The sequence below is a fragment of the Phoenix dactylifera genome, chromosome 3, assembly GCF_051530095.1.
Source record: "Phoenix dactylifera cultivar Ajwa chromosome 3, Ajwa_hap1_PhDact_Kaust_v1.1, whole genome shotgun sequence".
NCBI classification, from domain to species: domain Eukaryota; kingdom Viridiplantae; phylum Streptophyta; class Magnoliopsida; order Arecales; family Arecaceae; genus Phoenix; species Phoenix dactylifera.
Window position 1 is genome coordinate 41,039,266 of NC_143192.1, and position 27,837 is coordinate 41,067,102.

The window sequence follows — 27,837 nt, forward strand, 5'->3', positions numbered from 1 at the left end:
TTGCTTAGACTGACATTATATTAATTTTAAGCCAACATGAACATGTAGTCTTAGGAGTTGTCCAGCAAAAACCAGTTAAGATTCAGCAGCAGCAGTGCACAGGAACTAAAGTGGGAACAAGGTACAGTAAGAATACGAGTACCAATCCATAATATTATACAAACCATATAAATGTCTTCTTGGATTCAAAGTTTTCAAAGAACCCAGCCCAGCATAAAATTGTTCTCTCCGCCCGTGTTCCTCGTCATGGCTGCTTCTGGAGGAACAAGTTGGGGATGATACCTGTTTCGAAATTAGAACTGTTAGTACATATGTGCATTTATGGTCAGCACTACTAACTCGTAAATTGCAAAGAACCAAAAGAATGATTCACACTCCATGATCAACAAATCATGACCTAATTTTGCCATTCACATGAGATAAGAAGAAATAACAATACCCTATTTGTAGAGTGGGTTCACAATCCATGCTGCTGGACTGAGATAGCTGCAAGTTGAATGCATTGTTGGCTACTACCGCATCAGAAGCCCAAGATCCTTGAATGGTTCTGAAAGTGGCACCTTCCGTCTCAAGCTGCAAGATCGACACAAGGAAGTTAAGATGACCCCCTAAAAAAGGAATGTATGACAATTACTTGTATTGGATAGAAAGAGACCCTGTCCTTAAGCTGCTTATTTATTTCTCCAAGATGGCGTTCCTGCCAGGAAACAAAATAACAATTTTGTCACAACACTGAAAAAAATTGAGAATCATATAACTGTAGCATATAGCAATCATGGTGATGATATACGAATAATATTCTTTCAGTAATTTCATTTTAACACCAGGAACTTGAGTAAGCAATAAAAAATGCACAAATGATAGCAAAGGCTGTTCTCTAAACTCAAGCATAAATGGCAACTCCGGCCACTAACAACAATAAAGACATATTTTGCATGCACCAGGACAAGTTCAGTACTACAGAATCCACATGAATGTAACTGATGGCACATGCTTTTGATGCGACAACTACATACATGGCTTAATCTACTGGGGGAGAGGAGAATTCAAGAAATCAATTGTTACTTTGGAGGAAAGTAATATTACACGGGCCATTGAAATTGTAATATTTCGAAAACAAGCTGCAGTTTTCTAGAAATGAGTCAGTCAAATGCTTTTATGAATTCTCTCCACAATATTCTTTGAGCTGGATGCTAGCAAACACACACTCTGCTGCAGTTCGGTCCAATAACATGTTATATGGCCTAAATTTATCATTCAAATATGAACTGTTATGTGGCACTGAAGGAGACCTATTTCAATCAGATTTGGATGCCCGAGCTGATCCAGATAAAGAATGGAGAATCCGCTCTCCACTTGACTCCAAACTCTAGTAGAGTCCAATCTCGATGGACAAGAACTTTTCATCAAAAAGGCCCAAGATATCAAACACGCATCACAACACATATACCTATTATGTACTCTCTCTCTACTTTATTTGAGGTCTCCTCCTTCTGTTCCCAGAGCCCCATCTAACTTAAGCGATGGAGGGCCCCGACTGGATCAGCTCCTATGACCTTTGAGCTTTTCTTCATTACTTATGTGTGGGTCATCTAGCGTAGATCGGATTTTTCACCGTCATGTGGATCTAGCAATGGTCTTCCACCTACCAGATCGAGTTTTGGTGGCAACAACGAGCATCATCAAAAGGTGGCCAAATATTTCATTTAAGTTGTCTAAAAGGAGTAGCAGTTATGAGCTAGAAAGCCTTGACATTTGAATAATATGTGTTGGAGGGAACTCAATATCTCATTTCAACATGAAGCCTATAAATGTAACAACAAGATTTATACAAAAGTCACCTTAGATACATATTCCATGTTCAAGCACTTTGTAGATTAAAGTGCACTTATGAAGGACATGCCAATCATGTTAAAGAAGGCAGGAGAGTAAGATATTGAAATGCAGTAGTAAGGACCTGTAATAACCACTAATGAGGATATTAAAAGTGAGCACATATTATTGCAGATTATGCAATTAAAAATAAGATGTCTTTAATATAGAAATAATTGATGTCAAACAAATAATAAAAAGATTCACAACATTGCTTACTTTTTTCCGAAGTTCTTCCATCTGGTCCAGCATTATCTGAGTCTGCAATTTGGAGTAATAGTTAAGTAAATTTCGAAAGAGGATAAGCACAGAGCCATCATAATCAATGGTCCAAAGCACAGCATAGTAAGTTCTGCCTGAAGCTACTGAAACCACAAACTAAAAGATTCAAAATAAAACAATATATTTTCAAAATTAATCTTGAATAAGTTTTCATAGCTTGTATATTTTTGTTTTATGTTTCTTTACTAATTATTTCCAATTCTTTGTATGCCGGGAAAGCTACAGTATTTGATAAGAACAGAATGATTAGCAGAACATCTGACGAGTTCATATGCTATGACTAATATATTTTAGCTTATCAAAACATGCTCTTGGTGACTATCGAAGATTGCAAATCAACTTTTTAAATGGACAGAGCAGCCAATTTATAGTAGCAACAATGAAGTCATCTCATACAAAAGCCCTGTTTGAGGGAGCTTTTGGAGGGCCATAAAGCACTTTCTGTTCCTCCAAAAGTACTTTCAGATAAAAAATGGTGTTTGGTAAAATTTTCGGAAAGCTGTTTTGGCTTTTGCGGGAAGCTGAAAACAGTTTTTGGGAAGAAGCTCCAATTTGGAGCTTTCCGAAAACGCTGTTTTTAGGTTTGTCAGGAAGCTGTTTTTTGGACCAAAATACCTCATTTAAATCTCACTTTTTCCCCCAAAATCCTCATCCCGCCTCTCCCTCTCTCACCCATCCCCTTCCTCTCCCTCTCTTTCTTCTTCTTCCTCTCAACGCCGACGTCACTGTTCCTTCTTCTTCTTTTTTTTTTCTTTTTTTTTTTGTTTTGGGAGCTTGTGGTTGCCCATGGTGGCAGCCACCATGCCGGCCACCACCCATGGCCGACGACCCCTCTATATTTTAATGAAATAAAATAATAAATAAATAACTAAATAAAATAAATAAATAAAAAAATAATGGGTGATGGGCAAATAATCTGATCTAAATAAATATATAAATAAATAATATTAGTAATTATTTAACCAATTTTATCACCTAGCTAGAAAATTTATTAGAGAGATAAATAATTATTAGAAGGATGAAAAATTAATTTACACTAATAATTATAATATTTTATATACTTATTATTGTATTATTCTATAAATATAATATTATATTACATTATATCATAATACATTGATATGTTATGTTAAATAATTTAATATTATGTTAAATTATTATTCTATAATACATAATGTTATAATACTATATTATAATAATATTATATTACATTACATTAATATTATACTATATCATATATTTATATATTAATACATATTATATTTTATTATGCTCTGTTGTATAATACTAGTAATGTCCTTTATGATCATTTTGTCACACAAAGGTACTTTTTCAGTTTGTTTACCAAGCACATGTTAAAGTGCCATAGCACCTTCAGACAGCTCTACTTCCAACAGCTCTACTTCTAAAAACTCTACTACTAACAGCTCTCCCAAACAGAGCCTAAGAGTAGTTTTGCACAAGAGGAAACTATAATATTGACTATCTTTTGCTAAAAAATCTAGGATTTAGTGTGCCCGTTAAACTATCAAGTGCACAGCCATTTGCAACGAACAACCATGTTACCTGGATGCATCGGCCCAGCCTTAAGTACCTACATTAGATGCTTTGACAAGGCTTTCACACGTTAGATACATATCCATTAGAAGAAATTCTTAGATATTGAAAGGACTGAACGCATAGACTTGCACAGATTTAAAAAGAACTCAAGTCCAAGTGACAAAAGCCAATGACATATTGGGGTCCAGATGAGCCAAGCGAAGATGATGAGCACGCTGCTTAGCTTGGCAAATTATGGATAAGAGGTAATCAAGCTCAAGCCAAGCTTGAGAGTATATGTTCAAGCTTGGCATGTTTCTTGTCTGATCAATTTTGAAAGAACTTAGTATCAAGGTGAAGAGAGCTTCTATTCATTTTCGCAAGCCCAAAGGGTTCACACTTTAGCTCGATTACGACAGGACTTTGAGAGGTGTTTGGGCTTCGCTTGTTTCCTAGCTGAACAAGCTTGTACAAACATCTTATTGAATCAAGCCCAAGATGTTCATGAACTGCTTATTCATTTGCAGTTTAACATGTTTCCTTAATGCAAAAGAAGGAAGACTGATAATTACAATAGCCTCAGACTAGTGGACATGAGTGCGCACCTATACTAACCTTAAGTTTCCTTGCCATCCGACCAAAGGACAATTTTTACACCATCATTCTGATTTGTTGCTCCAAACAGCAGCACAATGCTTCTTGAAGTTACAAATGGATTCAACAAATTTGAGACTGAAAAAGAAATCTTTATAGTCATTTTGTTCAAATGTAATGATCAAATGTCAGACCATACAATCACTCACAATGTATATCCATAACATTCTACAGCAAAGAAAATTACCCAACGAACGCATTTTCCTGCTACTTAGCCTTCCTAGTTATCTTGTAAATAGACAATCCGACCATTCTTCTGACCTCAGGTTCTTGTAGAGATCAACAAGAGGGTAGAATTTTATCAGGTACTGAAATATCAACAATTAACTTAGCCTAAATCTAGATTGATTTAAAGCAACTATTGTAACCTACAAGGAGTAAGAGGAAAGGAAACAACCACCCACTTTTCATTACAAAAGCGATTGAGAATAGGTCTGAACACATTGAGATGCAGAATTCAAGCATTTCAAACTTTCACACTCTATGATCATAGTTATAAAGACAAAATCAAGGTGTCAATGCATACTTTGAGAGGATTGGATTCTGCTTGCATTTAAATATGAACAATTTTACTTGATGCTGGAGCAACTCATAAAGAAAGCAAGCACCTTTCTTTGCCTGGCTTGTGACAGAGCAGACTCAAGCTGACGTTCAAGTTGTTGCAGTTCTTTCACACTCAATGGTCCGAGGTCTTCTCCCAGCAAATGCCTTGACATAAATTACATATTAGCATCTTCATAAAAACAAATAATATTTACTGTCACACAAATACTTTTTTTTATTAATATCAGAAATTGTAGCAGTCATTGTTTTCACAAATTTGTCGTGTCCAATATTTGTGCAATGCTAGAAGATATATGATCAATGTGCCAATATTATTCATGTTATTGCAGAAAAAAATTAAGAAAACCTCTGGGAGCGCTGCAGAGACTCAAACTTTGCCTTCAACTTTGACATCTCCTGGTACCAGTTCTGCATCATGAAAAAAATGTCACTATCAAAAAATCTCATTTTATTCAACATGAATCAAACAAGTCTTTATTTTTAGGATAGAAAAAATCTCTGGAAAACAATGCTTGTATAATTTTGTACTTCGTCACAGAATGTTCACAATCATTCTTGCTGAAATGTTAACACTGAAGCAACAGCAACAGAATTTCACTATGCTGAACTATAATATTCACCATGGAGTCCCAGACGAAGAGACTCAATTTTTTTCTAAGAAACAGACATTGTACCATGTTGGAAGATGTTCCCACAGGCACAGAATATCTTGCAAAAGCGAACAGGCAGATCTGCTACTTAAACTGATGGGACTTATGCTTCCATTTCTGATCTTTTTGATAATATGACACAGGAAGGACATGCATTTATTTGATTCCGTATCGGTCTTCTCTCTTCACACCTCTACCCTTGCTTCTTGTTCTTTATGAACTTCAGCCTTGACATTCTCCTCAGGAGCCTTTAACAAATACTATCAATAACTTCCAAAAGTTGATGAATTGTGGCTTATGAAAATTCTTGTAGCCACCGGGAATTGTAGAATGCATAATTTTCATGCTTCAATATTGTCTGAGGTCTAATTTTATAATTAGACCATGTAAAGATGAATTCCTCAAATTTCAGAAAAGTGAATCACAAATAGTTTTCTAATTGGCAAGGAAATAATTAGTGTAATATCTGTTGGGGGAAAAAATGGACCACCCCATAAGTACAATTAAAGCACCCAAATCCGACAGCAGGCCGAGTCAAGCTCATGCAGACCGAGCTCATGCAGCCGAGCTCAGAAGACCGAGCTCATGCAGACCGTGCCGAGTTCATGCAGACCGAGCTCAAAAAATCGAGCTCATGCAGGCCGAGCCGAGCTCAGAAAATCGAGCTTATGCAGGCCGAGCTCAAAAGACCGAGCTCGTCGTCCACATGCTGCGGCTACGCTCTGTAGCAGTCTCACCGTACCGTGCTTTACTTGCCGGCCACGCCATGACACATCAACCAGAGAGCATACCCTGCTACGACTGTCAACAATTAATGCGCACGGTCTCCACGGATCTCCGGGTTACTCAAAATCTCAGGTCATCCACGGCAACTCATCGACTCACTCAACTACGTCCAGTTACCCACAACAACTCATTGGCTCTAGTTCCGTCCTCCACGGCAACGCATTAATTCAGATGACCACACTCAATCATGATGGTAACTCATTTAATTCGTCCGGTCACATCACAGGTAACCCTGTATTCCTCCTATAAAAGGAAAACCTCTCCCTCTTAGAAAGGGCTGGACTCTACAAAACTAGAGAGGATAATCTCTCTTTCCTTACACATTAGCCCCTCTGACTTAAGCATCGGAGGGCCGGCGCCGTAAATTCCGGCCACCGGCTTTTTATAGGTCCTCCGGAGGACGCCGCCCGCCGACGGACCGCCACCCGCCATCTCTTGCCGGAGCTCCTTCTTTCTCAGCCAGAGGTCACCTCCAGATCCAATTTTCAGCAACAGTTGGCGCTAGAGGAAGGGACCGAGTCGTGGCCATGAAGCTAAGGAGTAAGGGAGCCTCTAACGCCTCCCGGCATCGCGTACCAAGTTCTGGACACTCAATCCAGAACCTATCACCAAGGCCTCCGGTGGATCCAATCCCCCAAGTTCAATCAGAGCAGTTCTTGTTCAACAAGTCCAAGCACTCACTGCGGCCGTTCAAGGCCTATAACAAGTAGCAGACCAACCTCTACTCTCTCCTCACGAGCATGAGTCCTCAGAACGCTGCTCACGGCATCATTTCTCTGTAAAGCGTCGCCACCACCGAAGCTCCCACCGAGCTCGACCCCCAAGCCGGGAGGGCTTGTCTCGCATCCATTATCCTGAGAGCTCGCACCGAAGCCTGACGCCTCGAGTACGGGAGCACCCATCTGAGGCGGGGTCTGTCCCATGCCAAGCTGCAACAAGAGCCCCACCCGAGCTCGGCAGAAAAGTCGAGGACTTGGAGCGGCAGATACAGATGCTTCAAGATCGAGGCCCAAAGCGAGACGTCGACCTTGACTTTACAACAGAGTCTCCATTCCCTCAATGGATCATGGATGAGTCAATCCCCCAGAGGTTCAAGATGCCACAAATTGAGCCATATGATGGCTCATCCGATTCTCTGGATCACTTGAAGAGCTACAAGGTCCTTATGACACTCCAAGGAGCCACAGACGCTCTACTCTGCAAAGCCTTTCCAGCGACTCTCCGCAAGGCAGCTCGTCTTTGGTTCTTCGAACTAAAGTCCAGCTCGATTCTCTCCTTTGAACAATGGGCAGACAGCTCGCCACCCATTTTGCCGCTAGCCGGCGTTAGCGCTAGACCTCAGACTCCCTCTTCGTCATCAAACAGAAGGAGGAAGAATCCTTAAAAGACTACATCAGTCGCTTTACCTCGGCCACATGGGAGGTTCGCGATCTCGACCAGTCAATCGCCATGTCGGCATTGAAGACTGGAGCTCGATCCTACAAATTTCTTTTCTCCATCGAGAAGAGCTTCCCCGCCGACTTTGTTGAAATGTTGGCCCGAGCTCGCAAGTATGCCTCGGCGGGAGGCAGCCATGGCCTCTCGGCGGGAGGCAGCCAAACGACCTGCCAAAATGCAGAAGACGTGCCACGAGGAGCGCTCCCAACCAAGCAGCAGATCCCCCTGGCATGAGAAAGAGCCTAGCTCACTCGAGGTCTCCCCTCCAAAAGTTTCAGACATACACTCCCCTCACATCCACCCGAGCAGAGATCCTCATGGAGATTGAGGGTCAGGGCTACCTCCGACCTCCATTGAGGATGCGACTGACAGAGTCGCGAAGCACTCGAAAAAGTACTACCACTTCCATCGAGAACGCGGCCATGATACGGAGGATTGCTACAAGCTCTGTGATGAGATCGAGGTACTTATCCGCCGAGGTCGGTTGAGTTGTTTTGTCCATGATCATGCCTACAAGAGAGAGCATGAGGAACAAAACCCAGTGCCGCGTGAGGAGCGGGACAACAACTGACCTCTCGCGGGCATCAACAATATCATCAGAAGGTGGGCGAGTAGAGGCGCCTGAAGCATCAAGCTCGGAAGAAGGAGCTTCTTCAAAGCATCCGTGCACTACGAAAGTCATCTTCTTTTCCGATGAAGACCAAAGAATTTTATGACGGCGCTGTAGCTATTTTCTTCATCTTTGCAAGGCTTTAAAAAGGATTTTAGTACATAATGAAAGCTCGGCTGATGCCTTATTTGTAATGCCTTCCAAAGGATGAGCGCTCCTCTGGCTAGATTCACAGGAGATTCCATCCCAAGAAAGTACTATGAAGTTAAATCCTCTCATGGTCCAGAAGGCCGAGCTCAGAAGACCGAGCTCATGCAGGCCGAGCCGAGCGCTCCTCTGGCTAGATTCACAGGAGATTCCATCCCAAGAAAGTACTATAAAGTTAAATCCTCTCATGATCCAGAAGGCCGAGCTCAGAAGACCGAGCTCATGCAGGCCAAGCCGAGCTCATGCAGACCGAGCTCATGCAGCCGAGCTCAGAAGATCGAGCTCATGCAGACTGAGCTCATGCAGCCGAGCTCAGAAGACCGAGCTCATACAGACCGAGCTCAGAAGACCGAGCTCATGAGGCCGAGCTCAGAAGACCGAGCTCATGAGGCCGAGCTCATGCAGACCGAGCTCAGAAGAACGAGCTCCAAAGACCAACCTCAAAAGGCCAATGCTGAGCCAAGTCTTGAAGGACTTCGAAGCTCGAGAGCCATCAAAATATCTCCAAAATGTACAGGACACCACTTTGGCTTCAAATAATTTTAATATTTTATCTATTTTCAGGTCGGAGAATCCAAAAAATGACCTACGGGTATCTCTATCTCCAACGTCGCCCCGCTCCGAAAAAGGGCGCATGATCGCCAACGGACGAAGTCCGTCTCCTATAGGTGTCTCCAATGATGCCCCGACCAAGCTCGGGACGCCTATTCGACGCCATTCAATGCCCTTCGACGACATTCGACGCCATTCGATGACATTCGACGCCCTTCGACGTCATTCGACTACATTCGACGTCCTTCGAAGGCATTCGACGTTCTTCGACACCATCCGACGCCACTTCGACAACATCCGACGCCATTTCAATGCTATTCGACGCCCTTCAACGCCATTCGACGCCTCCTACGACAACACGCTCCGATCTGAATGGGGGCACCCTATTGAGTCAACCACAAACTAAAGAAGGCTGCTGAAGTCGATCTCAAAGCAAAGTCGCTTAGCTCCGCTTGGACAGCTCGACTTAAGGTCGTTAGCTCCGACTGCACGAGAGGTACACCCTACTTAGCACATACATCTCCATAGACATTTGGCTATATTACAGGATGATCGATGACTGGACTACTTCCTTCGCCCGAGCCAAAAAACAGTTCGAACTCGAAAGTCGGGGGTAGTGTTGGGGAAAAAAATGGACCACCCCACAAGTACAATTAAAGCACCCAAATCCGACAGCAGGCCGAGCCGAGCTTATGCAAACCGACCTCATGCAGCCGAGCTCAGAAGATCGAGCTCAAAAGGCCGAGCTCAAGCAGGCCAAGCGCATGCAGGCCGAGCCAAACTCATGCAGATCGAGCTCAGAAGGCCGAGCTCATGCAGACCGAGCTCAGAATACCGAGCTCATGCAGGCCGAGCTTAGAAGACCGAGCTCGTCATCCACATGCTCCGGCCACGCCCTGCAACAATCTCACCGTACCGTGCTTTGCTTGCCGGCCACACCACGACACATCAACCAGGGACCATACCCTGCTACGACTGTCAACAATTAATGCACACGGTCTCCACGGATCTTCGGGTTACTCAAAATCTCAGGTCATCCACGGCAACTCATCGACTCACTCAACTACGTCCGGTCACCCACAACAACTCATTGGCTCTAGTCCCGTCCTCCACGGCAACGCATTAATTCAGATGACCACACTCAATCATGACGGTAACTCATTTAATTCTCTCGGTCACATCACAGGTAACCCTATATCCCTCCTATAAAAGGAAACCTCCCCCTCTTAGAAATGGCTGGACTCTACAAAACTAGAGAGGATAATCTCTCTCCCCTTACACATTAGCCCCCTCTGACTTAAGCATCGGAGGGCCGGCGCCGGAAATCTCGGCCACCGGCTTTTTGTAGGTCCTCCGGAGGACGCCGCCTGCCGACGGACCGCCACCCGCCATCTCTTGCCGGAGCTCCCTCCTTCTCAGCCAGTGGTCGCCCTCGGGTCCAATTTCCAGCAACACTATCCATACATCTTTTTTCATAGTGCTCGATCATATAATTAGAACCATAAGCCATAGAAAAACTGGAAACAATATGCTGATCCACTGAAAAAACATCATGTGCACTCTGTTTGAAGACACTCAAAATCCAGTAATCCCAAGCAAGCCTCATGTGCCTCCACTTGCAATGCGGAGGCCTACTAGTATTGAATATTACAGACTATAATCGCTTATGCTAGCTAAGACCATTATAAGACAAGGAAGCTACGCGTGTAGTAGCAAAGTTCTCTGACATGAGGACCTTACTATAGATTGTGATAATATCTCACAAGGGTCATGCTTGGTGAGATGGTAAAAAACTTGGACTGATATGTCCGATATGGCAAGGGTTAGAGCCCTAGAGCATCCATTTTTTTATTGTGATAACATCTCGCAACCATGTTAGCACATAAATCAAAACAAGAAAATGTGTTGGCTCTCAATAATCATGGCTTCTCCGGACTAATATAATTATGACGCAATCATGAAATCTTGGAGGTGCGTGCAATACCTCAAACTAGCCCAGTATTACTTGTCGAAGACATCTAAGTTTACTTAATCACAAACCTAGAATGATGGAGCAGGTAACTTTTCTTGCATTTCGCAGAAGAAAGATCGATGCGAACTTAATACAGCAAAATATCTTAGGTAGGTCATAACACTGTAGCTGAATTAACAGACACAAGTAAATACTTTCAGGAATGAAACAGAGAATTTCTTTAAAACAATAATATGACTCAATGCGTAGGATCTTGAAACTTACCTTGACTTCTGTTCAAGATCAAGATCATGTGCTGAGCTCTCGGCTATTGTCAACTGACTGTAAATGTTATATATACAAAGAAAGTGATTGTAGGAGTGATAAAAGACCCCATACAGAAAGAATAAAGTACTTTCCAGCTGGGAAACTCTCGCGTAAAAGAGAAATGAGCGAATACATCAAACATAGATCTAGTCATTCGTTCATGCAATCTAACGTCAACGGGCGAATTTTCGAGTCCCACAAGCAACTCCCACAAGGAAGAAGAATTTCCAAGCGAGAGATTGACGCCTTGGTCTCGATATTTGGGACCGAATCCAAACAGAATGCCAGCTGCTTAAGATTGGCTTCCAAGCTACGTGTTTCCCAAATGGCTGGGATTCATCTCTGGTCTGGAGATGAAACACATTATAGACATGCACAAATACAGGCATACACCGAGTGATCTAAGCCTTCAACCTTGCAATAATAACCTTGTAGTGTCCAGCACGTGCGATCCATGTGAGCTGTTCTGGATAATTACGATTGTTTTATATAAAAAGGAAAATATATTTTATCCATAGTATTACTTTTATCCATGATCTTTCTAATTATATAGGATTAGTTTTAATTACAAAATTTTGGATTTAAAAAATTGTATTAAAAAGAAAATAAATAATATTTTTATGGATTGGGACCTTGGCATGCATGCATGGGAAAGAGAAGCTAGGGAGGATCGTATTTTTTATTTTGATTTGGAGTGCTCGGGAGGCATGCAGATTGGGAGGTTTTGAGGCTAGAAAATTGAAATATAAGGATAGGTATCTTAGCAAAATTGATTTTAAAGCTGAAATATGTAATGATACATCTAGATGCAAATATAGAGAAAAATAATTAAATCCCTACACCGGCTATAACAGGTTATGACTTGGCCAAAAGTAGCCTTAAGGCTCAGAATCTTAGATAGCTCGACCAAAATTTTGGGCTTCATCTAGCCTGTCATTAGACTTTTCAATTAGATTCAAAGAAAAGAAGAGCTGAGAAGCTCGAGGAAAGTAATTTCATCCATGAAGCACATCTCATCCGAATTTTTAAATTTCCTAGTTATATATAATGTTCCTTCGGAAACTTAGGTGACTCTTTGAATTTTATGCACTTGCTCTATAAAAGTTTGTTCATTTACGTAACTCAACAATGTAACATGAATGAGGTATTGTTATTTTGAATTAAAACAAAATATTATATCTCTTGTGAAATTTTTTTTTTGTCCGTGTATGTGTGTATATATGTTCTTTCACCTCCCAATCATGTGAAACTTCATAATGATGCAAGTGTTTATATAGTCTCATTGAGTTGCTTCCTCTGTTCTCCAGTACCAAATGCCATAAACAACTCAAACACCAAGTTGGAGATAAATCAGAAATGGTATCCAAACAGCAACTTCAACAAAAATGCTCGACGCATGGCTATTCTCTTGTACACGATGGAATATCTCCCTAATTCTATAACAAGTTTTGGAAGGCCTTTTTTATGTTCTAGTAGGAGACGCAATGAAATACCTTTTTTTGTCATACTACTAATTATATGACAAAAGCAAACAAAAAAAAAGAGAGAACAATTATACAATTAAATGTGATGGTCAATCTAGAATTCAAATTTCTTTCATGAACTACTTTAATTGGTTTCCTCTCAGAATTTAGGAATTGATCTAAAAATTTAAAAGTTTATAAAACACAATTACTTAGAGAAGAACAAAACAAGCAAGATCATATAGATCACAAAGTCTATAAAATTAAAATACCATTATATAAAGTAAATATGAATAGAAAATAAAACTAAATTACTTGCTACAATGACACTAATTAAAATCGAGTTTCATGAGCCAGTACAAAACTAAATACGGACATGGAAAAATGAAATTATTTTTTACAATAATTATTTGTAGTCATTAAAATTCAACAATTTAAATCAGATTAGACTTTTTTTTTTTCATTTGAATCAGCAGAGGAGATGAACAGGGGCATGGAGCTAAACTTTGAGTATTTCATTATGTTCTAGTTAGATACATATTGGAAAAAGATCTTTAAGGCTTCTCATGGATGGTATACTTTGCATGGATTTTTTATATTATGCAACTATTTTTGTTCCAAAGTAAGTTATGTTGACACATATGCCAAAGTTCTAGTTCTCCAAATGTTTCGTCGAAAATAAAAACACTTGGCAAGTCCTTTGGTAAATGAGCATGTTTTATTTTCTTTATCTATATTTTTGAGTTGTAAAGAGTTTAGCAATAGCACACTTAATCATAATAGCTAGTTTGGAGTAATTTGTAACTTCTTGTTAATGCTCAGGACTATAAGTGGTCAAAGCAAAGCAATACTACACCAAGCTGCTTTGGCGGCTATATGAATATAATATTAATTCACTAATCAAACAACTTGTGATAGTTAAATGCATTGCAGAACCCATTCCTTGACAACTTAAGCTTTTATCAGCTAATATTAAGTTAGAATGGTACGAGAGTAAAAGGTAATTGATCGAAATCCCATTCAAGATAGTTTTATCCCTTTGTTTTGCTTAAGTCATTTCCTATCTTAACTATTTCATGGTTATTAACTCTAAATTCCCCTAGTTAAAAGAGATGATTGCCATTACTCAAGTTATTTTTATTATTTATTTTCATTTTAATTATTATGTTTTTTGATGAATTTTGATGTTAGGCTAAACCTAAAAAATTTTCTTTTTTTTGGCTCGATATATGTATACATTATTTTACCTCTATGAACAAGCTTGAAAGGACTCATCAAACCTCCATTTATATTAAATGGCTTTCTTTCTTCTAGGAAAATGTACACATATTTATACAACAAGGCATATATGAATATATCAAGGATTACAATCCAAAATTGTAGAAAATATATAAGTAGTAATATAATTTCTTATCATCCACATTATTCAAAATAATATTGGAAAAAAATTAAAAGCACGCTTAATACCTGTGTGTCCTGATCAGCAAAACTAGAATCTTGGGATGTATAGCAACAACGTTGATATCGCTCTAAAGTTTTGCTCGTACTACAATAGTAAAATATCAAGTACTAGAGTTAAATAATAATTAAGTGTGAAATTTTATGGCAATGGCAAATAAAATAGATATTAGATAGGAGCAAAGATATTTGGCAGGATGAAGTGTGAAAATAAGATAGCAATCATATTTATGGGTAATTAATAGCTCCAAGCAGTAATGTAAAAAAAATATAAAACAATGATTTAAATGCCACATGTAAATAATCAAACCATAGAGAAATATATTTCATAATGGAATCAAAATATAGAACTTTACTTATCACTTGACTAAACTAAGATGTAAGAATAAATCCCAAAAATACTATATCCTACAAAGTTTCAATGTTGAATGTAAAAAGTTGACATTTGCATAATTATTTCCTAATGCATCTATTTTAATCAAATTAGTGTACTTGACATTATTAGAAGGATAGATGACTACTACATGCATCCCAAATATTTCTATTATATGAAATGACCCTGTTCTTTATTGTTCTTGATAGCTAGAATGATCTTTAGAGTTTTCCAAAAAGCAAATTTTGCCCTTACATTTCTACTATATCCCTTCAAACCATTGCAAATATAAACTATGTGAATATAATATTAAAATATATTATCATTCATGTAGAAATATAAAAATGATAATAACTATTAGATCACTCTGTCGGCACCTCCTCCTTATAGGCATGCTCTTAGATGATGTCCAAGATTCAAATCCTTGGAATTGCTCAAGAAAAGAAAGTAAACATTACAATATACTTATTTTTATTTGATGACTACTAGAAATTGCATGAAAACATAATTTGAAAAATTAGAATTCTCTATAATTAAATGGTTAGGAGATCTAGTGATTAATGGCCAAATGATTAAAACAATTCTAAAGATTTCGGTCACTAGTTATTTTGTTGCATGAAATATAGTTAAAAAAATATAGAAAATTTTATAATTTATATGTCAATATTAATTAGCTCAATGGTACTAAATTTGAATATTAAAAAAAATTGTATATCTAAAATATCAATTAGCTTACCATATTTACTACTATAGTCATGAATGAACCTTGTCTAGCTAATTAAAATTTGTATTTAGCAAGAAAAAGAAAATCAAAGGAGAGATCTTCTAGTTTAATAATTGATAGATACCATTCTATAAAATGAAGATCAAGACCTTTGATTTAATTATAATCACTACTAATATTTACTAACTTTCCAATTAGTTTGCAACTCCTTATATTTTTTGATTGTTGCAAATATGAATTACCTGACTAAATATTATGTTAAACAATCTTTTGTAGATAAATGGACAATAGAATTCATAACCATACTAGAGTGAATTAGATAATTAAGGTACTAATACACGATAATTTAGTTGGAGCTCAATAATTGGGTTAAGATCACCAAGAGATGCTCCATTAGTAAGTCTTGAAATAGTATTTTTACCATTGAGAGAGGGTAGGCTAAAAAATTAGTGTCCAACATCGTAAAAATTTAATAGAAAATGAAAATGTAGTCTCTTATACAATGATAATAGCGACATTTTTACTAAATTATAATATTGTAATTGAAGCAAATTAATTTCCTCTTAAATCATTATAATGGAATTTATATTTTTTGTTCTATAGTTTACTTATTTGAGTATAATTTTAGGACAAAACTCAAATATTAAAACTATTAACAACAATTCACTTATTTGAAAGCCATATTCAAAATGCAACATCTCATCCTTATTAATAGAGGATTTTAGAGTAAAGAATTTTATCTTGGCTACATATAAGAGTTAGGAGATAAAAAAAAATTCAAGCTTAATTTATTATTTTAGCAATGCTATTAACTTCTCCAATCCTGACTAAGGACCTCTCGATATGGTAGTTAGACACACATGTGTAGAGAAAGATGAGGCATTATCTGCAATTGTAGAAATAAGGCAATAGTCATGCTTACTCGGATAGGTAGAAAAGGCAAGGGGGAGTTGGGGGGTTATGACATTGTTAGATTTGATGAATGAGATCCAATTCTCTTCCATTCATTCTTCCCTCTTTTCTTTTCTTTCTTCCTATCTCAAATTCAACTTCTATGACCTAAACAGATGCCTTGCCTTTCTATCCATATTCATTGCTCTATCTAGAACTTTAGAAGGCTATTTAAAGGAAGAAGTGAAGGATAGAGAGATAGATTGATGGGGGAGTGAAGTGAGAAAGAGAGAAGAGGGGTGGAACTATGAAAGAGAACCATACAAAACAAACAAGAAAGCCTATCATGTACTCTAGAAGCTCCCATTATAAGAGAGTCTAAGAAAAATCTACCATAATGGTTTTTATAGTGTGATTTAGTTGTTGAGATTGAAAATCATAAAAGATTTTGAAAATATTCCATTCATACTAAACCCCCCAAAAGTATTACACTAGCTAAGTCTTATAGATGTCTCTACACTTCAAGTATCATTCTTTGCTACATTATATGTAGTATTTTTAGTATTTATTTGGTTTACCGATTCATGGTTTTGCTAACAAAACTAACCACAATATGGTTCAAACTATTTTTGAGAGAAAGGTACAATATTGAATTTCATTTACTTTATTCAATAGAAAGTAACAATGGCTTGACATAAGATAGTTCAATAAGGACAACACAGTATGAAAAATTAGAGCTATATCAAAATATGATGTTACTTTAAAATATAGAGTGGTTGTCAACTACTTAAGGTGTAGAAAAAGGTAATATAATATTCCTAAATAAAAAAGCTAAATTTTTTTTATGTATATAGTATGTTAATATATAATGTAGTATCTTATGGAATTATTTATATTTATGCACAACCATGTCACCCATGTATAACTAAATAAACAAACAAATCTTACTACTTGTTAAATTTTGATGGTACCATATCTTACCTTCTAATGTTATATCTTTTTAAGCTAGGTGTGCTAGGCATCAACAGAATAAAATGAATTTATCATCATTTAGTAACATGAATCTTTTTGAATGCCTTGAAGCATAGAAGATATAAACAAGCATAAAATATTATTAAGAATCGGTAAACTTATAATTTTGAAAACTTATAGTTCTCTTAATTCAATAGGAATCATGAGCTTATACATAATAAGTAATATAAAAACTATTATCGGAGAATTGGTTGCTAGATAAAGCTAAGAAACTTGCTTGAAATAAAATTTGGATAGATATTTTTGCTATTTTGCTGATGTTTCTCAAAGTAAAATAGTTACCATTTTGTAAAGCTCAAAATAATTTGTGATTAAATTATACATTTATTAACTAAAAATATTGTATTAGATTTTGACTTTTCCAATATACAAGTGGATAGGAAAAGGAAGCAAGTGGATAGGAAAAGGAAGCAATTTTTCCTACCATTTGTTTTTGGATGAAAATGGGAGGCTAATTGCCACCCAGATCTTTATTGAAAAATTTTCTAACAATTTTACAATAACATATTTGACATATATTCTAAAACTTAAAGAAAGAGATGATTAATAGGAGCTTCTATTTTTTTGAGAATTAGGATAGAGAAAGCTTGTCCGAGGTTGGGTGAAAGTGTGTTTTGAACTCGAATTAATAGTATCGATACCTAGTAGCTTTACCAACCACCTAGAAGCTAGCTTTTTGGTTCAGTTTTAACTTATAAATTAGAATAAAATAGGATTACAACTAAGAAAATTAAGCAACTTACTTTTCATTTTATAACCACAAGTAATTGGTTTTTTATGAAAAATATTTGACTATAAATATAGAACCTCAATCATTTAAGCAAATTTCTTAATATCAACATGATGTCTTCATTTAAGTTTACTTATATTTGTTTCCATTTGCTTTGTTCCATGCATATAAACTTTTCATATTAAAAGGCTTTACAAAAATCAATAACATCATACTTCTTCCTTCCCAAGCACTATTGCTTTTTTGTTTACTCATCTAATTTTTTGGTAATTATTTATTCATCTATTTGATAATAAAAGTGAAAAACTTGATTTAGAAATCTAATATTTGATTTTTACATTCTAAATTCCTTTAAGGTGTACTTCCACATTAACTAAATATTACACAAATTGTTATCGGTTGTGGTGGTGCGGAGGGGAGTTCATTTTGCTTGAGTTTTTAATTCACTGATTCTTGTTTAAGCCGACCAAATAAACTTCAGATCTAGCTTAATAGAGGCAGTAAATTGGCATATATCATTTCAGGAATTTCTTTGAGGGATTTACATGAATTTTTTCAAAGAAATGAAAGGGTTAACTTGGTTAAATTCATTCTACTACTTTGGTAGGATTATAATTTGCTTTGGCATTGCAGCCCGAGTAAGTGGAAATTATGGTTACCAATTATTGGAAATCTACATTCTATCCATTGTAAATATGCTCAAATTGGGATCAAAGTTGACCATTTGGCTGAATAAATGAAATAGGAAGGGATAAAATGGGTTATCTATGCATTAACCATGAGCAAGGTTTCCGTCTCATGCTAGATCTTGTTTTATATTGGTATTGGGCACTCCTCAATATTAAGGCAGGAAAATCTCAGCTCCTACTTTCTCAATCATAAAAATCAAGATATCAACCAATACAATACATATCAAAGTATATTTCTCAATTAAAAAACTTTTAATAAACATTAAGTAATTTCAAAATGAGAGTTTGACAATAGCTGATAATGTGAAATATACAATATCGACTGACTTTTAAATAGTTTTAAAATAGCAGACTCGATCTAGGAGAATCAAGAATATTTTCAAAAACTTTTACCTTCAACCTTGTGAAAGAAAAATCAAGATCTCAGTTCATCTTAATTAGTATTGGTTGTCTACTGAAATGACCAAGATCTCAGCATTTAAAAACCTTGATCTTGAACTAGACAAGGCCTTTGACTATATTCCAACAAGAGCAATGTTGGGAAACCCAAAATGGGATGGGTTTTAGTGGAGAGTTGCTGTGGCTGTAAGTTTTCATCACATTACATCTATTTGCGGTCTTAGCTGATATCATGCTAATGAAAAAGTATAACAATTGTGATTATACCGCTTCTTAGTTCAATCACGTATGTGCTTTTCTTCCGAGAAGAATAACTGTACCTAGTAATTGGCATCATTATACTCCTCACTTAATTCAGACTCACAAAATATCAGATATTTTGGGTTAGCCAATGTGATAAAACCCTGATAAGGAGCTGTCTGTGCCATATCATGCGCTTTCATATCTAACATTGTGAAAAATCTGATAATATTGAATAAAATTTTAAGTAGAAACCATCATTAACTCCATGACATCTAAAGCATGTTCTGTATTATCAGCAGAAGGAATAGGATCATGTCCAAATTCCTATGGATAATTCCTGTAGATTTTGCAAAAGGCAGCATCCATCTCTCAATCTCAAAAATTATGTGATTATTAGCACGTAGCCCCACTAATATCTCATCTTGGTCTATTGTTTGCTACATAATGCCCTTTAATACGACTTCTAATGCATTATTACTATCATATTTTTTCCATCTCTGCATAGTTCCAACTCCTCAATTACTGATTAACCTCTAAACTTCACCAAATCAGCATAAAAAAACTCTTCATTTAGTGTGGAATGAGGGCATCCAGAATTGGAGCCACATGTATCTAGAACTTCCGTTATTCAACATTTCCTCCTCACTTTTAGATCATGAGCAAACCATCTCCTGGACTAAACTGCTACTACACTCCACCAATCTTGGTTAACTCAAGATAGGGTAACTCCTATCCAGAGGCAGCTCACCTCTTTCTCTTTTACAATATCCATCTGCCGTTAATTCGTAGCTAACGTTCAACTGACCTTATCAAGCCTGCTGAAGTCCCCTTTGGATGAATGAAGTATAATTTCTTAAAATATATAGATAAGAGCCACCTTAGGTCCATGCAACAATTTTAAAACTAATTTAGACTCGCCACATAATTTGAAAGCCTTACTTTATCACCAAATTGTCATATCTCCTCTTCCTTATTTGTTTATTTACCTAATATTTTGGGATGAATGGGAATTTTCTTCTATACTAAAAAGCACCGCAAAATTCACAAAAACTAGAATCCTCTCTCATATGCAAACGTGCTAGGCACTTTATTGCCTGAATCTAATAAAATAGAAATGTGTAACCCCTCCAAGGCATTCACCTGAGTGCAAGTTCCGAGAATAATCATTCTTTAAAGGATATGGTAGTCCATATGTACAGTCACACACCCACCATAATGATCATCTTGTCTAGAGAATCTGATCCTACATATTATGATGAATATCTAGGAAATGCAATTATCTCCTCCTCCATGTAGACCAGCTCCTCTAGTTTTCCATGAAGGAATGCGTTAGATACATCCAGTTGTCGAACCTGCCAATGTTTGGTGATTGCTAGAGCAAGGAGGAGCCTAATGGTTTGGAATTTGGCGACTGGGCTGAATGTCTCAATGTAGTCAATGCCAAATTGCTGTTTGAATCTCTGGGCGACTAATCTGGCTTTATACCGGGCTAAGGATCCGTCTGAGTTCCTCTTGATTCTATATGTCCATCGGCATCCGAGAACTTGTTGAGAGAGAAGCCGAGGTACCAGATCCCATGTGTGCTGATTGAGCAAGGCGTCGAACTCGGTGGACATGGCTTTTCTCCACTACATATCAGTGACTGCCTTTGTGTAGCATGTCAGTTCAGAGGGTTCTGGTGAGGTGCTGAGGAGTGAGAATATATATTTAGGTCTGAGGGAACCAGTTTGCTGTTTGGTGATCATGTGGTGGCGGGTGGGCGGTGGAGGTGTGTCATTTATGGAGGAAGATGAGTCGAGAGTGTCTAGCTGTGGTGAGGCATGGGAAGATGAGTCTATTGGAGATTGTGGGGATTGGGGGGGAGAGGGAATGGAAATGTTGTGTGAAGTGTTGGGTAGTAAGGAGGGTGGGACAAGGCAGGGAAAGGGCAGTAGAGGAGGTTGTGCTGAAGTAGTGGAGCGAGGTGAAAAGTGAGGAAAATGAGTTTCATCGAAGCGAACATGCCTGAAGATGACTACTTTTCCTGTAGCTGGGTTGTAGCACCTGTAGGCCTTGTGGTTTGGGGAATAACCGATGAAGATGCTAGGTGCAGAACGAGGGGAAAGCTTGCTATTGGATTGAGGACGTAGCCAGGGGTAGCATTGACAGCCGAATGTTCTGAGAAAGTTGTAGTCTGGAGTTTGTTTGTAAAGCACCTCGAATGGGGATTTAAAGTGGAGAGTGGGTGTAGGCAACCTGTTTATTAGATATGTGGCTGTGAGCAGGGCGTCGATCCAGAACTTTGTGGGTAAGGAGGAATGAATGAGGATGCTGCGAATAACTTCAAGTAAATGTCTATGTTTTCTTTCTGCTATTCCGTTTTGCTCTGGGTATACGGTGCTGAGAATTGATGGACGATGCCAAGAGATGAGAAGAGGGAGTTGAATCTATTATTAGCGAATTCACCCCCTCCGTCAGAGCGAAAGCGTTTAATTGAGTGATTGAATTGCCGTTCAACAAAGGATTTGAATTGTAAAAATGTGTCAAATACATCAGATTTATGAGCTAGGGGATAGACCCAAGAGTAACGAGTAAAATCATCGACAAACAACACATAGAAACAAGCGGCATTGTCTGAGCTTGGAGGAGAGGGACCCCAGACGTCGGAGTGGATGAGTTCTAGAGGGGACTTTGTAGTTCTTGAGTGTGAGTTGAAGGGAAGGCGATTGCTCTTGGCAATGCAGCATGACTCGCAGAGAGAAGAGGAGTTGTTTGTCTGGCGAAGGCGGAGGTTGTTGGAGAGGTGTTGCAGCACCTTGTTGGCCGGATGACCCAGACGAAGGAGCCAGATTGAAGAAGTTAAGGATGTAGACGCTGTATAGGCTTTAGGGGATGTAGAGGAGGAGGACGACTGGATGAAAGTGAAAGGAATTTTGTAAAGACCTTCAGAGCATCGTCCGTGAAATAGAGTTTTGTTGGATTTCTTGTCCTTGATAACACAACCAGAGGAGTCGAAGATGAGGATGCAATTATTATCCAAAGCAAGTTTATGGACTGAAAGAAGGTTATGTGATATGTGTGGGGTATGTAGTAAGGTAGAGAGGTGGAACGTGTGTAAGGGAGTGTGAAGAATACCTGAACCTGTATAACTGATATCAGTGGAAGAGCCGTCGCCGAGTATGACCTTGTCTGATCCGGAGTAGGAACTTGGCTGATGAACCAAGGACGAATCTGGTGTCATATGTAATGAGGTTCCGCTGTCCATGATCCAATCACCAGGGGAAGATCCTGTCGATGAATGAGCGATGTGAGCTTGTGGACGGTTGAATGAGTGATTGCCTTGATAACTAGGATCCATTCGAAACCAGCAGCCAGCTGCTGAGTGACCCTGCTTGTGACAGATCTGGCATTCAATGGGAGGTTTGGAATCCTTGCTTTGAGAGGATTGAAACCAGCCGCCTTGTCTTGAGCGACCACGTCCCCGAGATGTGGAGAAGAAACGACCACGGCCGCGTCCTCTGGCTGCCATTAGAGCAAAAGAATTATCGAATGCAGAGTGTTGCTTTTCTTTGGAGTTCATGATGATTTCCTTACTGCAGAGGAGAGCCTATAATTCATCAAGAGTTATGGAGGAAGAACAAATTCGAATGGCAGTGGCAAAGGAGTCATAGCAGGTTGGTAATCCGTTGAGGATGTAGAGAATGATGTCCTCAGCTTTTGGGTTAAATCCAGCGGCTGCCAGAGCATCGACCTTTGATCGGACTTCGTTGAGGTACTGTTGCATTGACAGATTGTTCTTCCGAATGTTGTGTAGCTCATTCTTCAGCTGGATAATATGTGTCCGAGTGGCTGAATTCAGACGGTTTTCAAGAGTCCTCCAGATCTGGTGACAGTGTTCTAGATTGACCACAAAAGGAAGAAGAGATGGAGAGATGGTAGAGTACAGTGCAGTGGATAAAAATTGGTCTGTAAACGACCAATTTTCGAATTCTTCTGAGTCAATGGAGGTCACTGGGGGTGTTGTACCGTCTAGAAAGCTAAGGAAACCACTCGCCTTGAAGACACGAGCGATTTGTGAGCGCCAGGTAAGGTAATACTCAGCGGTGAGCTGAGTTGGAACCAGGGATTGAATCCTGGTGATTAAGAATTTCAGATTTGGAGAAATAGCAGAGTTGGAGAAACTTCTGCAGGCTTCGTTGGATTTGTTTGTCGACCCAGGTGATGCCATGGCTTCGTCGTGGAGAGGAGGTAAGATCACTTCAAGGTTGATTGAGTTAGATGGCATGAACTGTGGGAGAGAGGATGTCAGGAGCTTACGAACGCACAGGGAGGATTCCCTGCTCTGATACCATGAAATCACTGATAACTAGGACGATTATACCTTGGCACGAACGGTGAACAGTAGCTGGCACTGAAGTGCCAGTTACTGAATCATGTTCGTGAAGAAAGAAGGAGAAGGGAGTTGGTGGAGAAGATAACGGGATTTCATTTCATACTTCCATGGCTACAAGAGAAGGTGAGGCAGAGGTTTTATAACCCTCCTAGGAACATTCTGGAATTGGGAGTTTGTTGAGGTTTGTTAGGGAGAAAACGGAACACATGTGTTGAGGCTTCCTCGGTTGATCTGGAAGGAATTCGAAGGGAGCTAACACTATTCGGGTGGCTTCTGTATTGGTGGTCATAATTGAGAGTTATTTGTTTATAGCTTGGTGCTGAGCTCATCTTCTCTCCAACGAAAGAAAGAAAGGATTAACAAATAAAAGAAGCAGTAACTTGCTTAACTAGAAAAGTGGATACTCCATTGTAGAACTAGACAGATTTAAATAACTAACTTCAATCCTTAGAAACAAAATTTGAAATTTTGGTAGTATAGCGACTCATGCTATACATTTCTTGGTGAATAAGCAATCAGAAATTGAATCATATATTCTTCTTATTTATATAAGAATTCTAATTTTAAACATGCATGAATAAAACTACTGTTTTAATGAATTGATAACTCAAGTTACATGCCTTTTTGATGTTTTTTCTTATTTATGTTGGAATTTCAATACTTAACTCATACCAATCACCATGTATATTGGAGGTGTTCGAGCGTTTTCTTCTTAACAGAGCACTAACAAATTCCAGATAATCATAGAATATATTTCCATGCAACTTATGTTGAATACTTTCACATAATATTGGTCATTTGTGTATTATGCTCTTGAAGTATATTTGGAGTTTTATAGGTTTACTGTTTGATTAAGATTCTAAAATGCATAATATAGCATAAGATTGTCCTAAAACAAGCCTCCAAGTGCAGTAAATATAAGTTTGAAACTATGCAGTGCGATGCATTTGAACTTTCTCAATTGACAAGAAAAATCTGATTAACATTGGACCATACTTGCACCATCATCTGACCAGGAGGAACAAGTAAATAAACCAACAGTATTCATTCATATTATGTTTTATAATCACAAAGTGTTGTAAGATTTTTCTCCTATTAACATTTAAAGGATTATATAAGGCATCATGGTCATTCTTATTGAACTATATTATGCATAAAAGTTGGATGATTATCAGCCATCACAGCAGTTAACATCATCGCTCATTTTACGTCCTACAATTTGCATAATCTTGTTCGAATTTCTTGTTATCAATTTCGCCTTTCGAATGGCTAAATATACAGCTACTTTAAAGATGCCTATCCATTTTCACCAAAAAAAAAAGATGCCTATCCACCTAAAAGCATAGAGCTAGCCAGATCAGTTAGCCTAAGAAAATGGTAACAATTAGCATCCTTCTCCTAAGGCTTGCCCTTGGAGTAGGTCGACGGGTCTTGCTAAAAAAAAATAAAAAAATCAAAAATAACTAAAGCTTTAAGATGACTTTCTAAGACAATTTTATTAATTAACTATCCGAGGGGTTGAAAGAAAAAACCAGCACCTAAAACTATTTTGTTTGCTGTCTCAGAGAAGGAAAAATGAAAACGGAGCACCTGAAAATAATTTATTAACCTGTCAGAGAAAAAATGAAGGATCATCCTATTATTGAGCTAATGATCTCGCCTGACATATTATAGGAGTGCCATCTCAATAACTACATCATACAAAGGTAAAAATCAAGGAGAGAGAAATTTCTTTTACTCATTATTCCAAAAGGAAATAAAATTAAGTTGGAAGAAAGACATAATACAAACTAAAATGCAGTAAGATTGAAAGATTCGAAACACTGCACAAGATGACGTGCAAACAACTCGCTTCACATGAGAAATATCAAGAAGTATTCGCCTGCTTAGCATTTATAACACAACATGATCTCAACGTACATAACACCGAAACTGGAAAAGCTAAATAGAAATTCGTAGAAGGTCTCTTTTGAATTCAAAAAAAATTTAGGAATGGTTTTCAGGTGAAAAAGAAGAACCCTAGATCGGCAGCTGGCCCGGTGGTTTTTACCTCACTTATCATCAAACACACACAAGAAAAGAAGAAGAAGAAGAAGATCGGTAGCTGGCATGTGTGAAAAGAGACAAAAAATCACTAAGGCAGTGAGATAGACGAATCATAAATACACTGAGACGATTCAAACGCCGGCAGACAAAAATAGAAAGAACAAGCTCATCTTTCTCGTTACAAACCTGTAATCCTAACCATCATTTTCTTAATAGAAGACTTGGCCACCAGAGAGAGAGAGAGTATGAGAGAGAGGTGCCCTACAAAGAGAATATTGGAGGGTGAAACTATTGTTAGGGTTTATAGATTGGAGGGGAAGATTCCACATCCAGTCGTTGCCCCATACCAGACCTAATGCTAGAGCTGTTCATGGACAGGCAGGAGAGAGCATAACGCAAAAGCGACGGCAGGATATCCTAAAAATGAAACAGTAATAAACAAATAGTGATCTGATGATAGATCGCTAGTCCTAAACCTACTCTCTTTCTTCCAAGAAGAGAGAATGAAAAAGGATAAAAGAAATGAAGCAGGCAAAAAAGAGCCACAACTTTTACCGTCCATCTTAGCATAAAAATGGCAAAGAATTAGATCAGAGGTCTGAAGCCTTGAATACAATAAATAACAAAGAAATGCGATAAAAACGCCAAGAAACGTGCCGCCAAACCCTAATTTCAACCGCTCGAAACTTTAAACATCAGATCGTGAGAACAAGGAAATCATAAAGAGGGAGCGAGAGTCTCTTAGAGTAGATAGAGGGGGAGATGAGAGTGAGCAAGAAAAGAGGAAGAGAAGAGAAGAAATATTATACCCAACGCTGCCGAACTCGTAGAGCTTGCCGCGGCTGGAGAAGACGATGAGTGCAACCTCGGCATCGCAGAGGACGGATAGCTCATAGGCCTTCTTGAGCAGGCCGTTGCGGCGCTTGGAGAAGGTCACCTGGCGGTTGATCTTGTTCTCGATCCTCTTCAGCTCAACTCTCCCCCTCCCCATTCTTTCTCTCCGATCTCCTCTCTCCAAGCTTTGCTTCCTCTTTTGGCTTGTATTCTCCAAACACTTGCCCGAGGAGAGGTTAAAATAATGGAAGGCAAGGAGCTGAGTGAAAGGGAGAGAATAATAGACGCTGACAAGAAAGGGCACTAGCACTGTCGATTTTTTTCCTCTTCTCTCTCGTCCTTTTTCTTTCTTTGTGTTTTACCGTTTGGTTGAGATAATATTTTGACGATTTTTAAAAATTATTTATCTAAAAAAAATGAATTTTACCATTATTAGTTATAGAAAAATTTATTTTGAAAAATAACATCCAAAGATTACTGTATTTGATTAGAGGTAACATTATATGAAAATATTATCAAATTTTCAATAATATTTTTAAATAAATAATTCGAGTAATAATATTTTTTCTCGATCCATTTATTATCTATTTATGGCCCGTCGACATAAATATATTAGAAAATATACTTTTTGTGATAAACAAATTTTAATATGCTTTGTTATATAAATAAATATGTTAATTATTAATAAATCCTATGTTAGACTTATGGAAAATTAATAATTTTTTATTAACAAATATATTAAGATAAATTATATAATAAAATGAATATAATATTAGTATAATATAGGTGGAGGTATTTTTATTAAAAAATTAAAGATTATCTCCATTCGGTAATCCAACATAGAAAAATGAATAATACCTCCATGGTGGTACTTATTTTATCTTCTCTATGAGAACAATAAGCATGAAATCCGCTACTTATTTTACTATCTCTTTTATTTACTTTTCCCACGAAATATGGTAATCTGATATGGAATTTATTTTTAGATGCTAGATTACCTCCAACCAAAAGGGCTCTAAAAACTTTGACACTCTGTCTTAATTTCAAATGGGAAAATTAGAGATGGAAGCCCCTTCCACCTTTTTGATAATTTCTTCTGCTGAATATGGGAATATTTTTCCAAAAAAATGCTAGTATGAGCTAAAATGGTCC

At 37.9% G+C, this 27,837-nt stretch overlaps 1 protein-coding gene across 1 annotated transcript; it reads right to left on the minus strand.

Moving 5' to 3' along the window:
• Positions 1-26,966, minus strand: LOC103712799 (MADS-box transcription factor 6). Its single transcript, XM_008799424.4, has 8 exons — positions 26,661-26,966; positions 14,362-14,440; positions 5,258-5,319; positions 4,956-5,055; positions 2,092-2,133; positions 656-697; positions 440-573; positions 1-282 (listed from the first exon to the last, which is right to left on the minus strand). The coding sequence occupies exons 1-8, from the start codon at positions 26,840-26,842 to the stop codon at positions 195-197; spliced, it is 729 nt and encodes a 242-aa protein (XP_008797646.1). The 5' UTR covers positions 26,843-26,966; the 3' UTR covers positions 1-194.
• Positions 26,967-27,837: the final 871 nt, after the last annotated feature.